At 33.0% G+C, this 15,688-nt stretch overlaps 1 protein-coding gene across 8 annotated transcripts in view; it reads left to right on the top strand.

Moving 5' to 3' along the window:
- The window catches only part of KCNT2 (potassium sodium-activated channel subfamily T member 2), a 412,694-nt gene that overhangs the window by 144,822 nt on the left and 252,184 nt on the right, over positions 1 to 15,688 (top strand). For all 8 annotated transcript variants that reach the window (XM_032262881.1, XM_032262880.1, XM_032262875.1 and 5 more), the window contains exons 2-5: positions 615 to 694; positions 2,928 to 3,027; positions 10,854 to 10,902; positions 13,635 to 13,694. In XM_032262881.1, the coding sequence (XP_032118772.1) occupies positions 615 to 694; positions 2,928 to 3,027; positions 10,854 to 10,902; positions 13,635 to 13,694 (289 nt within the window). The remainder of the gene's footprint in view (positions 1 to 614; positions 695 to 2,927; positions 3,028 to 10,853; positions 10,903 to 13,634; positions 13,695 to 15,688) is intronic.

The following is a 15,688-nucleotide window of genomic DNA, read 5'->3' as shown; positions in this document are numbered from 1 at the left end:
TATCTGTGATAACTTTAACAGCTCTATTTGGCACTACTACTTCTTGGTTGATCCATAAATAAGAAGGTAAAGTGTTACAGAGTGTGGTGTCCTAAATAGACTCCAGGCATAGTGCAGGGGCTTAAGAATTGGTTATTAGGCCCTGCTCTTTTATGTTCTCATTCAGTAGATTTGTGCGGTGGTGCCCAAACAGAATTTTTCAAGCATCAGTTGATTCTTACAACAGGGGGTAAAAATGGGGAAAGCACTGGTTCAAAACCATTTTGAAGACACATGGTCAAGATGTTTGCATTAGTGTTGTTTTGAAAAATCTATACCACTCATTACATTCATTAATACAAATAGCTGAATTGACTGTGCATAATATTTGAAATGGCTGTATCTTTAAAAGTGGAAAGTAACTGCTTCTCTCAAAATCAGCACTTTAATCAATTCTCATCTTCCATGGCAGGTAATTCACTAAAACATGTAATGCATTAAATCAAATAATGCATTTAAAAATATATTATTCTTTAAGTTAATTAGAGAACTACAGACCATTTTATATTTGTTGATCTTCATAAAAATAAAGATATGGCTGCATACACTTAGATGTTTTTATTTTCTGTTTGCAGGGTACAAGTTGAATTCTATATGAATGAAAACACATTTAAAGAGAGACTAAAATTATTTTTCATAAAAAACCAGAGATCAAGTAAGTTATTTATTTCATTCCCCTCTTTGTTTGTACATATATTTACTTCAAAATATTTGAGCTGCGTAATCTTGTGCAAAATACTTTTTAGGTAGATAAATAAAATCGGTTATGATATTAATGCCTCTTGAACATCATCAGTTCTCCAAGTTCCGTGTCAATAAGTTGACTCTGAGTGGACTATCTGGGTTAGTAGAAACACTGAGGAAAATGATTTAAATGAGGGTCCCCACATTTTAACTCTAAATATTATATTTTCAGAAAGTTCTGACAAACCACAGTGGGAAATAATTGTCTGATTTAGGGAAGGAAACATTTAATATTTCCTAATTATTCCAAATAATAAGAAACATCTAGGTTGCACTGAAATATACAGATACCTGTCTTTCTTAGCTTGGCGTTTTTGAGCCAGGAAGTGTAGGGTAGATCCCAGAAGTTTAACATCCCAGTGATTTTTAAAATCACACAAATGTAAAAAAGTAACAAAGTAGAACTTCCAGAAGACAAAATTGGCATAGTCACTGTCCTCCTGAGCCCATTCAAGATTAAAGTGCCATTGACACTTGTTGCTTCCCATAATGCCATATATGTAATAAGCCAATATGCAGTTTTTTTGATGGTTATTGCTTAAAGTGTCAACAAGAAATGGAGAGGTCTGCATTAGTTGGTGTAGAGGTTAAGCCCTGTGAATTTTGACCTCCAAATTCTCTTGTCAAAATTAAGTTGTGCCTCTGTAGGTAGGACTCAAAGAGAGAAGCTTGAATTGTGGGACGTTATCCAAATACTGATACAGAATATTTCAATATTTAAGGCATACTGCTCAGGTAGTCCTAATAACAGCCTGGCCTCAAGGTTAAGACTGTTAGTAACTAATGCTTTTCTAATATGGTTGTTCAGAATATTCAAAGAAGCCTCATAAATAGATATTACCTAAAGGGATCACAGCATCTGAATAGATTTCCCTGATTTCAATACTGACAGTCCTGTCTTTCTAGGCCAGGAAAGGTAGGTGCATTGTTGGAATACTTCACCTGTAGTCAGCTGCAACTGAGTGGTCATTTGAGGAGGCCCATTTCTATAAAACCAGCACAATTTCATTAATAATTTAAAAGATTTTATAAGAAAGCAAACCCATAAAATGTACTCAGCATTTTAATAGGAAAACCTAGAAGAAATTTCACAATTAATAAGCATTAACCTTTTTACTTGTAAGAAATGTTACCACAAGTACACTCACAACAGTGATGTAGGACAAAAAAAGTGACATTTCATTTCTAGATTTTACTAAGTAATAATTATAGGAAGGCCTTTGTCAAAATTTTATTCATAATGCATGAATCAGATATCACAAGGTAATTACAGGAACGATAATGCTCATATTAATCAGACTTTATGCATATTTTGATTAATCTTAAATACTCTTCTTTATCATCATTAAATATTACAGGCTGAATAATTGTGACCTACACAGTTTAAAATATACATACATGGCAGTTTTAATTCCCACAACAGTTTAGGATTTCATGGGTATTTTATGTAGTTAAAAATATAATTTAATTTGTTGAACTTTCAATGTATGTGTGTGTATATGAGGGAGAGAGAGATGGAGAGACTGATTGTGTGTGTGTTTTCCAGTGTATGCTATTATGATTTCTCTATAATTATATAATTAGATAATGTATATTATTATATAATGAATAAATGATATATAATTATGAATTGGTATGTATTATAATTATACAGTTAATATTAAATATATAACATAGAACCATACAAATATAAGTTTTTAATAATCAAATCTACAAGATTCCGTGAAGTTACAAGTTTTATAAATTGGCTTGTGAATTTTTTAAACAGCTAAATTTAATAACCAGTTAAACTTTATCCCAAATTTTATGGATATATAAAATGCCTAAACTTACAAGCATACTCGAATCAACCTTGATTGGACATAAATTTTATGGCTTCTTAATGTTCAAATCTAGATTTACTCTTGGTATAAAATATGCACTCTCATTTGCAGTTCAAGTATTCTGTCAAACTTGTTTTTTGTTTCAATATTCAGGTGATTAAAATTCAGCTACCAAGAACTTCAGAGAGTTTAGACAATTATAGTAGTGTAGCTTCTAAATACAATTTAAGTGCTGTATTTAAAGTTGATATTTTTGACAATTCTTTTTAGTCTTGTGAACTAAGTTCAAATGAAAATCAAACTTTTATTGTTTGTTTAAAGGTCTAAGGATACGCCTGTTCAATTTTTCTCTCAAATTACTAAGCTGCTTATTATACATAATCCGAGTACTACTAGAAAACCCTTCACAAGGAAATGAATGGTAAGGTACCTTTTTCTGACCTTCTACAATATTATTTTGATTATTTTGAATTGTTTCACATTTTAAATTTAAAGAACGTTGTATAGAACTTAATTTTTAAGGATGTTTTAGGTGTTTGTCACAAATTAAATTGATCTGGTTTACAAGCACTACATAAATACAATTCTTGTAGGTTCTTTGTAAGTATCTTTTATTATTTTTCTGTTTTTCTGATGCTAATATTGGACTGTAAGACATACAATTTTATTGCTTGCCAGAGTGTATTAAGTAGTTGTTTAAAAATGGGTGAGTCTCTTTAAAGACCTGAATGCCTTTCTGTTCTTGATTTTCAGATACTCCCAAAAGGTTTACTCTACTGCATGACAGTTTTATATTTTCATAATAATAAGTTGTTATTAACCTTCAGTGGAAACACTCTATCATATTGGGAAGGATATCTATCTCAAGACCCAGTTTTAACTGTGCAGTTCTTTATCTTATTTGAGTTAAATGACATTGGTTTATTGACTTATTTTGTGCTCATAATTGTGTTGCTCTTATTAAATTGTATTTCTAGTCATTTGTGGATTTTCCTTTTTAGGCTCTGCCCTTTGCTAGAAACAGTGGGGAAAGGTACTGGGTGTGTAATTGCATGCATAATATTTATCTCATAATCATCTAGGACCCTTGTCCAGCCTACTAAATTTATAATAATTTTCAAAACCAAAAACTTAAATTTGGTGACTAATGTCCATACAATTATTTCCTCATGTAAAAGTCTGCCCTAAGAAAATTAAAAAATGAAAAGATCAAAATAAGATGGAAAGTGAGCTCATAATATGCATTTAAATGAATTGGTTACCCCTCAGCTTGTTTAGGTAGTGAAAATGATTCTGTATTTGTTTAAGGTTTGTGTTTATTTAATGTTAAAGATTAGTATGTGAAGTTTTATCATGTAATAAGGTATTTGTAAGGTTTGTATTTATTTAATGTTAAAGATTAGTAAGTGAAGTTTTATCATGTAATTGTGATAATTCTTCATAAAATAATTTAATGAAATATAATTATGAATATGTCACGATATCTTCATTGAGTCCTTAGCATGTACCAGTCACATTGCTATTAGTGAAGGTATAAAAATGCATAGGAACATTTGGTACCCTTATGGAATTTTTAGTCTGTGAAAAGATTGTTTATTTTGGAGATCCTGCTATTGCTGTCAGTAGACTAGTTTCTTACATGTGTTATTTTCTTCAGTATATACTTCATCTTGTTATTCTCACCTTATATATAAAGAAATAGAGATTTTCTTTATTTTCCACTCTGCTTTGAGACTCTCAGGACTAGGCTTACTATGCTTTTTACCTCTGTTTAGCGCAGTGACCACAGGAAACCAGTGTGTTCCCATTCCCCCAAATTGCAACTGCATATTCAACTTTTCTACTTTGATATTCAAGACATTTCAGACTTACCGTGTTTCAGTTAGGCTTTTTAGTGCTCTTCCACATCTCAATGAATGAAAACTTGATCCTTCCTTCAAACCCTGCTCTACTCATAGCCTTCCACATTTCAGCTGATAACAATACAGCCGAAAAGTTGCTTGGCCCAAAAGCTTTGGAGCCCTTCTTTACTTTTCTGCAGCATATACAAATCCCTTAGAAAATTCTATCATTTCTACCTTCAAGATAAACCTGGCACACAATCACTTCTCAGTGCTACCACGCTGGTACAAGCTACCTTCTCACACCTGGAGTACTGCAGTGGCCTACTAATTAATTACTCCTGCTATTTCTGCCTTTGTTTCTTTTTGATGTATTCTTAATGTAGAAACTATTTCTGTAAAACATAAGTCACATCTTGATACGACTGTACTGTGATTGCCGAAGTACTTATCATGGCCTTATCACTTCACCACCCACTACTCATCCCACACCCAGTCTGCTCCAGCCACATTAGCCCCTTTCTGTTCCTTGATCATACCAGACACACCCAGCTTAGGTCCTTCATGGGGTGTTTCTTTTTGTCCAGGATTCTCTTCCTTCAGATAACATAAGGCACCCTTCCTCAGATAATATTAAGCTTTAAAATTGTAATCTCCTGATGAGATTCCCTTAATAATTTTCTTCTTTTAATTTTTTCTCTATTGCCTCTTTCTCTTTTATGTATTCTGCTAATTTTACTTTTACTTTGTTTTTTGTGGATTCCATGAATACTAGAGTGGATATTCCATGACATCATGGATCACTGTCTGAATCCCCAGAGTCCAATACAAAGTGGCAAACAATAGTCATTTGTTAAATGAATGAATGGATACATGAGTAAAAGAAGTTCCTTAGTAATCTAACTTTTGCCTACTCCACCTCACCAGCCTATGCTGAACTACTTGAAGTAACTTATACACTTATAACTTGGTCTCCCTTTCTCTGAGCCTTTGAATATTCTGCTCCCTCTTCTGGGAAATTAGATTTCCTGCTCCTCACAAACCACACTTGTTTGACTTGTTCCTGGACTCCAGGGCTTCAGGAAAACAACTTTTTGGAGAACAATTGATCTAAAATCCTTAATGGGTATTGTGCACTGTAGCCCAGTTCCACTCTGGGTTAGGAGTGTCTTCTGGGTGCTCTCCCACACACTTCTCTCAGAACAATCAAAGCATGCCCCTTATGTTACCATTCACTTCTCTCTCCTTTCTGTATGCTCACTAAGGGCAAGAACCATGCTGTGTTTGCCTCCGTAGCTATCATACTAAGCACAGGACTTGGTGGGTCAGTGAATGCTGCTGAATTAATGAAATGGTTCTCAGCAATTCTATTGATAGTGTGTTGCACAACAAAAATGATTGAGGACTAATGCCTGGAGATGTCAGTGTTATTAAAGTGGTTCACGTAACAAATTATTCTACAATCATATCAGAAGTATTTTTAACATGCGGTGATTTATAAATAAAAAGCATACTAGTGAGACCTGAAAATCATAAAATGAGGCATGATGAATCCTTCTAAGGGTAAAAGGGCATTTGGTGGGTGTTGGCAGAGTAAAATTATATTATTTGAAAACAGGAGGAACAAAGTTTCCTACAATTAACTTCTATGTAATATCACTAAGAATATTTGGCCATAATTATAGAGGATATACATTTGAAAAATCAGATTACTGTAATTAAAAACATTTATGGTTCCATTTTGAATACAATGTTCTGTTTAGTTCCATTGTCAATGCAGTATTGGTTAATGAAAAACAGAAGTTGCCTTTATGGGCACAGCCTCTGTTTTAAAATAATGAGGCCAATTAAGCAAAGAGATTTATGTAATTAGAGCTTCTGACATGATAAGTCTGCAGATATTTTGTGCTGCTTTGCTTTATTTTTAAATTCCTTTTGGAAATCAAAACTGATATGAAAACCTTATCATATGGAAAAACTGAAAGAATATGAAAAGAATTTTACTGTTAATATATGATGTGTGAATGGAAAACTGTGATGTACCCACAGTGTATAGTAAATTATTTAAAGATGTTAACAAAGGAAGGACACTTGCAGCATGTAGCTTGTAAATGACATTGAAAGATGAGCCATCAGCATTAACTCCTTGTCTGCTGGTGCTTACAGTTCATCACTGTGTCAAAACTTGTGCATCTGTTTCCACTTTAAAAATTGTTGCAATGATAGTTTTTAACATCAAGTGATACAGAAGCAGGTAAGAAGTACATGAACAGGTTTATATTTAATGGTATTTGGATTGCATTTAAAATCAATGCCTAGTATAACAAACAGTGTTTAAGTGAAATTCAAATTTTAAATAATATTTCTTTCTCAGGGTAACAGCTGTTAAAGGAATAAATAGAATTTTGACAATAGCTCTTAAATATTTGATGATCAATAGGAATGAATATTTTAATGTAGACCTTTTCTTCTTTTATGTATATTGATTATTTTTTAGATTCAAGTAGGACTACATTCTTTAACAAATCTCAAAAATGTAAAAGCACTTTTTGTTTACTGGTGTCTAACACTTATACTTTTGGTCATTGTGAACCTTTTCTCCATAAAATGATTCACATACACACACACACACACACACACACACACACTCTCTCTCTCTCTCTCTCTCTCTCTCTCTCTCTCTCTCTCTCCATAACATGGTAGGTATTATAGGTACAAGCCCTTTGAATTTTGTGGTATATGTGTTGTCCTAAGACTGAGATTTTTTGCATCCAGCTTTCCGAAAGAGAAAGAGAGCTTGGAGAAGGCATATACTGTATCCTTTTAAAAATTATGGGCCAGCAAATGACAAACATCACTTTTACTTGTAATTCATATTCAGATCCGATGTGAGAACCAGTTATATCATCATACCTTGACACTAAGACTGAGAAATGTAGTCAACTGAAGAGTGGCTTTTTTTGCCCTTGACTCTGTGCCGTGGAAGGGGGAGAATGAATGCGAAAGCCAACTCTGTCACAGCCAATGTTATATCTGGTGGAAGCACCCTTACTGTCCGTTCTTTCAAAGAGTTATCAGTCTTCTCTATAACACCCTTGATGGTTGTCTAACCTGGGGTTGAATGTTTTCAATGTTTTGAAAGGATTCAAATACTGAAAAGTCTTTCCAACATATTGGCAAGACTCATATGCTTTCCTATCTTGCCCACCTAGTTTTTGGATGTGTATTAAATATTTTACGTTTGTCTTGAAATGTGGGCTTAGTATCATATCCAGCACTGATATTTTAGTGTGTATTATGGCCAGGAGAGTCGTATAATTTACCCCCTGTTTTATTTGTTTATTATTTGTTAGCACATTACAAGCTTACATTAGTTTTTTGTGGTTTCTTTTGGAGTGCTATCAGTCTTTGAGTTCATCTTGGGTTTGTGAGCAACATATCCTTTCATGTGAATTATGTCCTGCATGTTAACCCTATTACTTTCAAATGGTTTGTTTTTCTGCTAAACATATTCACCTCTGACTCTCACCTCCTCTGCCACAGCTGTTCTCACACTTTTACCATCTATTTTCCGACTTTTAAGATAGTTCATAAACGTTCTGTGAAAAGTGGCTGAGGCTACGTTATTAAGTTTCTATATTTAACTTTTGCTTTTTCTTCCATTGTTTGGTATGGTATCTCTAGTTTTCAAATTATGCTTCAGACATGAATTTTATCAACAGAATAGTCTAATTCAGAATAGCTAAATGATATATATTTGGGTTTTGGTTTGTATTTGTTATTTAATTTTTTATATTTTTGAAAAGGGAAATTTGTGTATTTTATCGTTTAAAAGGGCTCATGCGTATTACAATATAGATATATATGGCAAGGAAGTAAAAATTATCTCAGATCTCAATACCTAGAATGAGGCATTTTAAAGACATTTTACAGATTCTCTGTATACTCAGACATATACATAACACATACATACTGGTTGACCTAGAGCAATATTTTAATGACTTTTTCCTCAATTTTAATGTTGTTATTTTACTTGATGATGATGCATCTGCTACTTTTATTCCCTTCTTGTTGCTTCTTTATACCTTATACATAAATTAACTCAAAATGGATTAAAGATTACATGTAAAACCCAAAAGCATAAAAACCTAGAAGAAAACCTAGGCAAAACCATTCAGGACATAGGTATGGGCAAGACTTCATGACAAAAATACCAAAAGCAATTGCAACAAAAGCCAAAATTGACAAATGAGATCTTATTAAACGAAAGAGCTTGTGCACAGCAAAAGAAACTATCATTAGAGTAAACAGACAGCCTATAGAATGGGAGAAAATTTTTGCAATCTACCCATCTGACAAAGGTCTAATATCTAGAATTTAAAAGGAACTTAAAAAAAATTACAAGAAAAAACCAAACAACCCAAGCTAGGCAAACTTTATGAACAAACACTTCTCAAAAGAAGACATTTATGCAGTCAAAGAACATATGAAAAAAAGCTCAACATCACTGATCGTTAGAGAAATGCAAGTCAAAACCGTAATGTGATGCCATCTCAGGCCAGTAAAAACAGCAATTATTAAAAAGTCAAGCAAACTTTAATACTCTATGTTAATTACCAACTTTTCTTTGAAAGTGCTCATGCACTTCTGTTTAGCAACTGATTTTATAATTTTGCAGACATTGCTATCTACTTGAGAATTTAGTGGCTTTTGTAGCACATAATTTTTCCACTTGCAAAACTTGGGCACATATCCCTCTTCACTCTGATACACCTTGTTGTAGTCTGATTTCTCAAATGTTACTCAGAATATAAACGTTTTCTTAGAAAGGACAGTGATACTGAATCCGTAAGTTATATCTTTGCCTTTATTGGCACCGTTTATCTTAGATTATTGGTTGCCTAGTTTAACATATGCATATACTTAGCAAGGCATTGGGTTTATGATGGTGAGTAAAATAGTTAGATTATGTTGTCTTATGGAACTTGTAATTGTGAGGAGAGAGTCATTAAAGAAATACATTTACAAATAAATATAAAGTTTTCACTGAGATGAGTGACAGGAAAGGTGTGATGGGTGACATGGCCCAGGGGATTAGTTGACAAAGTTTATCAAGTGGAATCCACAGAGAGGGTTGCCCTGAGAACAGGGAGACTTCTAGCTGAGACTTCTAGGATGAGAGGATGGAATGTAAAAAAGGCTTGTAGTAGGAAGGAGTGTGTCCACTTGAATAAGTCTAAGACCGCCATGTCAACTGTTTTGATCTTTATTCTAACAAAAGTTCAAAGGCGATACCCAGTAGGGAATAGTGTAATGTGATCTAAAATGAATTTTGAAAGAATCAGTGCATTTGCAACTTGGAGAAAAGTGGTAGAAGGTAAACGAAGGCGCAGAGTTTCCACTGCTAGGTTTTTGCAAGCATTCAGTTGTGAGAAATGGTAGCTTGCAATAAGGTGATTTTTGGTAGTGGGCATGAAGAGAAGCAGGTGAATTCTGCAGGTATTTGGTGGGAATGGTTGAAAAGGTTTGGTGGCTAGTGAATTTAGTATTTAAAGATGCAAGGGAGAAAGTATCTAAAAGGATGCTCAAGTTTTGGGTGACCAAATAAAATGGGATTTGGCACCATTTACTGAGATGTGAAAAACTACCATTCACCTGCTTCTCTTCAGGAAAGTGTAACTGTTTTCATTTTTCCTGAGTAGGGTGTATTGCTGTGAGTGACTCCCATTTGAATCAAGTGTGTAATAAATGATATAGACAAAGCTAGATTATAAATTGTGGAAAATTATAATTAGAGGGATATTAAGTGTCATGATGTTCTTTCCAGAGCATAAGCCTCTTTATCATCAGAAAAGACAACATTTTTAAGGAGTAAAGATGATTACTCCTTGTCTTGTCCAGTAAGCTAACCCTGGTCACACTTTTTCGTGGTATGTTGCGTATTTTATAAAACTTCAAGTTGAAATATTATTGTGTTGTATATTCTGTTACTGACTTTTTAAATGGTTATTTATACTGTTGAATTTTTATTACCCAAAATATATGTCCTGGTAAAAATTTAAAAATTTTTAAAGTTTAGAGAAGACTATTAAGTGACTTTTCAGTGTAGAATTATCCAGTAAAAGATTTGAGGCTATTCTGCTCTGAGTTATCATTCTTTAAATAATGTCTCATTATATTTTAATTTATTAACAGTGACCAAAAATGAAACTTAAAAAGTTTTTACAGGAATAGAAATAAATATTAGCAAAAAGAAAACTAAGGCAAAAACATTTCTTCAAATGTTAATTTTGATATTTTGTGTTTTTTATGCTAGCATTATTTCAATATTTCCAACTTTAACTGAATTTTAAAAGTGAATACATTTTTCACATTTTAAAAAACTAACTTATTATTCTTTTTATAGGTCTCATATCTTTTGGGTGAACAGAAGTCTACCTTTGTGGGGCTTACAGGTTATGTACAATTTTGTTTTATCCCCGTATCTCTGGGTTTATTCATATTCACAGAAAAGTACTATTGGAAAGCTTGTGATGTTCAAAGTGAGTTTGTCTTTCTGCTTGATTAATCTTCATACACATCTTGAACTAACATTTTTATTGTTTTCTTCTTCTTTGTCTGAGCCCTGCATTCTACCTCTTGAGGATTTCCTCATGATCAGGATTAGATTTTAAAGAGCTTTTGAGAGTCTGGAGAAAACCAAAGTAAACCAGTGCTGTAAGGCTTCGCAAGTTTTCCCAAAGTACATTAGGTATTCCTGTTATGTCATTCCTTTATTAAAGCCCATAACTGGGTTTGCTTTTTACCTTGTATTCTTAGTGTCTGGAACATGGTAGAATATCAGTAAATAATTATTGAATGAATAAACAAATTAGTGACTCATATCACCATAAGAGCTTAGCTCTTAAGCAATTAATCATGTAAATAAAATAAAAATTATTCCCTAGCATAAAAGGAGTCTTTAACAAAGACTAAGAATATGAAATACGAAAGAGCACAACATGTCTTGTTGAGGTGTTCCCTAGAGTCTCCATTACTTCTTTGTTTTGTTTTCTACTGAATTTCATGCCCAGCAAACTTTTTGTAAGTTTCTATCTCCTCTACTTCTGTTTACTTACTACAGATCCTTTTTATTTTCTTTTGCTTTAAAAAATTACAAATTATTGGAAGAATATAATCACTAACATCAAAAAAAATTTCAGGTAGGAAGACACTAGAGTCCAGAAAAAAGAGAAAGACTTTTTAAGACTCACTGCTTAGGAACAATCTTTAAAGTACTTTATTTATTTACTTAAAATTGTATGCATTTATGGAGTATGAGTACAATGTTATTACATAGATATTTTGAGTAGCAGTGAAGTCTACCTTTTTACTATATCCGTCACTCGAATAATGTACGTTGCGTCATCAAGTAATTTCTCATCACCCATCCCTTCTTACCTTCTCACTCTTCCAAGTCTTCAATATCTCTCATTCAACACTCATTCCAGATGCCTTTTCACAAGATAATTGTGAAGTCTGTACATTTGTATGTGATAATGAATTTTTTAAAGTATGTGTGCATTGTGATCATAGCCATGAAATCAAGTTTTTACTGTGTCTTAGTATTTTGTTTTGTTAAAGTTGTTTTTTTACATTTCCCTACTTTGACTTCCTTCTGTTGCAATATCATATTAATTTATAAATAACTCTTAAAATATTGAAATATTCATTAAAGTCTTTTAATCTGAGCTATCCTTTAATTAAGTACACATTTAAAATAAACTGTTTCATGAATAGCCATATATTATCTTCAAATATTTTTTGATCTATTCAAATTGCTTTTTAAAATAGTGATATTTTAAAATAATGATGCTTATTTTTAAATGGTACTTTGAGTAACATGTTAAAAATGTTCTAGAGATCATCTAACACCATGTACTTCTACAAAAAAAAGGATGAGTAATTATGATCTAGAGGATTTATGGAGAAAAAAAAGAGATTAGAGTTTCCTGTCATAATAATACCTGGCTACTGCACATACTTCTGAACATATTTTACTTACACTGCCATGCATTTTATCTGTTTTCTTATTGTTCTCATGTTTTAATATTCTTTTAAATTCAAAGTTTTTATCCTGACAGGAGACAAAATGTAATCTCCAGAGTATCTGCTATTCTCATTTAAATAGTCTTAAACCTCAAAATCTATAAACACATATGTTTACCTGAGTCACTTTTTATTTACATTTGCTTATTTGATTCTATTTATCTATCCTAAAGTCTTAGAGTATTTAACACAGAATAATTTTGTTACCTTTTCCTGTCACTTTTTGTGGTGCAGTAATGTGTTTTTGAAAGTTAACAGTAAGGATGGCATATACAATATAGAATATAGAGAAAGACAGAAGTCTGCATAGGAAGATAGGACTAACACTTCTATCCGCAAAAGGGGAACTGGTTATGAAATTCATTCAAATAAACTCTGAAAGTATTTTGAAGTGCTGATATGGTCTATTTTGTTTAGTAGTCGAAGACACAGGCTTTTTATTTTGTTTGACATGGGTGATAGGATTGAATATAGTATTAAACTTAAAGTGTATATTATTTCATTTTCTGTATTTTCTGAAGAGAAATGCTGATTTTGATACAGATGTTGGTGCTTCTGGGATAGAGCAGTTGTCTGTGGTGGCCAGTTGTGTGCTGCGATTGTATGTATTAGAAACACACACACACGTGGCTGGGCACGGTGGCTCATGCCTGTAATCCCAGCACTTAGGGAGACTGAGGTGTGTGGATGCTAGAGCACAGGGCCTCAAGACCAGCCTGGACATGGTGAGACACTATTTCTCTTAAAAAAATTTTTTTTTCAAAAGAAACACACACATAAAAAAAGCTGTTCTTTATTTGTCATGTAAACTTCAGCCAGTCTATTTTAATACCAACTTCACATTTTGAATAATAAATAAAAATGGTTTATTAAGAAGTGTTAGAATGCATGAAAACTAAGCTGTAGCACAGGAGACAGCAAACTGTGGCCAGCAGCCTGTCATCTGTGTATAGAAGATAAAGTGCCACCTAATATCTCCTATTGTACACACATATATTTATAAATGCACATATATTTAAATAAAGTTAGTAGTATGGCCAAGAGTGTATATAATTTAATTTTATTGTGTTTTCTCATTAAGTTACAATTTATATTTCAGGTTTCAGTGGCATTGATAAGTCTGTTTGAAACAATATTACTTGGTTATCTTAGTTATAAGGTAAGTTATTTTAATTAGCAGTTTCCGGCTGATAGAACACGTTGCTAATATTTACTCAGTATGCCTCTATTTATAATTTGCACTTAAGGATAAGGCTGACTCTTCTTAAGCCAGTTTAATTGTTTTGAGCCTTTCCAGTGGGTGATAAAAAGCTGTATTAATTTGATAATGTTTTCCTTGATGACTTACAAATGCTCTGCTAGTTCCTTTGGGTTTACTTACCCATCATATGCATGATATAGTGAGGCAAGCAAATGGAATGGTTCAACTTTATCTTATTCAACTTTGTTTTTTTCTGATTTGTATACAAAATATTGAGAAAGCAAAAACATGTCTGTTAGGAATTATTTTAATGAATTATCTTCTTTTTTGTTAAAGCTTTGTTTGGCTAACATGATTTAACAAGTATGTATTGAGCTCTTATTTAATGAAGAGCTCTATACTTCACATGATTCTTTTCTCAGTGAGTTTACAATCGAGAAAGGGAGGTTACAGCAGAAAATCATACAAATAATAGTAATACAAGCAGAATATAATGGGTACTTCCAGTGAGGTACAAAGAAAGTACTATGGAGTTTTATAGAGAGAGCTCATATCATGGAATGAAAAGGAAATACTAGTCCTTGAATCATAGTGATTTCAATAAGGCAAGATGAAAAGACAGGACAGTAGAGATTGATAAAATGAGCAAAGGCATAAAGGAAGGACTTTGCATGTAAAATTGGAAGAATAATAAATATATTTGGCTAGAATATGGGGGCATTGTATAGCAGCGTATAATTTTAGGTTGATGGGAGATGACTAACACAAGATTCTGTAATTGAAATTCAGTTTTAGGAATATTGCTTAGAATCTCTATGCAGTTCGGATCAAATAGACATTATTATGAAGTGTATCTGCTCAGTTAAGATATATGGCAGTATGAAAGGAAAACTGACAGTAAGATTTTAGGTGGATGAAAAGAATTGCCAGATTTAATGAAATATTAATTATGAAGTTAGAAGCTAAATAAATTATCAACTGATGAGTTGAGATAAGTGAAGAGAAGGAAATTCGTACCATTCTAGTAGTTTCTGAGTTTGAATGGCTGAAAATATGGCAGTAAAACTAAAAAACAACTGTATCAAGAAAAAAGATTGGGGTCCACATAGATTAAATAATGGAATTAGTTTAGAGGTGATGAATTTCAGGTACTTGTGAACATACAGATAAATAAGGTATGCAGACAATTGAGAATGAGAATCTGGAATTTTTGAGAGAGAGATTTATTAAGACTTGGCAGTCATTTTCACAGAGACAGTAAAGGAAGCCATGAAAGTCTGTTATGCATGAGTTAATCACCAGGGTGGAAGCTAAGGCTTATGTTGATGGAGATGCTTAAATTGAGGATTTTGGAGAAAGAATAGAACAATAGGGAAGACAGAGAGGTTAGAAAAGTTAGAAAGTCATTGCAATGGTTGAGTGTCATAATTATTACCAATTTTTGTTAATAGCATTTTTATCTGCTATATCAAGTATACGTAAGGTTCTGTTTTCAGGGAAATCTTATCTAGCAATCAGTTTCTTTTGTCACCCAGGCTGGAGAGCAGTAGCACGATTATGGCTCACTGCAGCCTCAATACCCTCTGGGCTCAAGCAATTCTGCCACCTCAGCCTCTTAAGTAGCTGAGACTACAGGTGCACACTGCCACCTGCCTAATTTTTGTATTTTTTTTGTAAAGACGGGGTTTTGCCTTGTTGCCCAGGCTGGTCTTAAACTCCTCAGCTCAGGTGATCCTCCCACCTCAGCCTCCCAAATGGCTGGGATTACAAGCATGAATCACTGCATCTGGCCCTTTCATACTTTTTAGAACATTAGAATTTTGAAGATGACATTCTTTAGACTATTATTTAATTCTAAATTTAGAGCATGAAGTTTTTACAAACTCACCCTGTTTTCAGGCTCACTTTTTTTTCTTTTCAATTCCATGATTGTCACATTAAAAAAACCCACT

The sequence above is a fragment of the Sapajus apella genome, unplaced genomic scaffold, assembly GCF_009761245.1.
Source record: "Sapajus apella isolate SASKATOON/1434 unplaced genomic scaffold, GSC_monkey_1.0 scaffold132, whole genome shotgun sequence".
Classification (NCBI taxonomy): domain Eukaryota; kingdom Metazoa; phylum Chordata; class Mammalia; order Primates; family Cebidae; genus Sapajus; species Sapajus apella.
The sequence above is the reverse complement of the archived record's forward strand: the minus strand, read 5'-3'. Positions and strand labels throughout refer to the sequence as shown.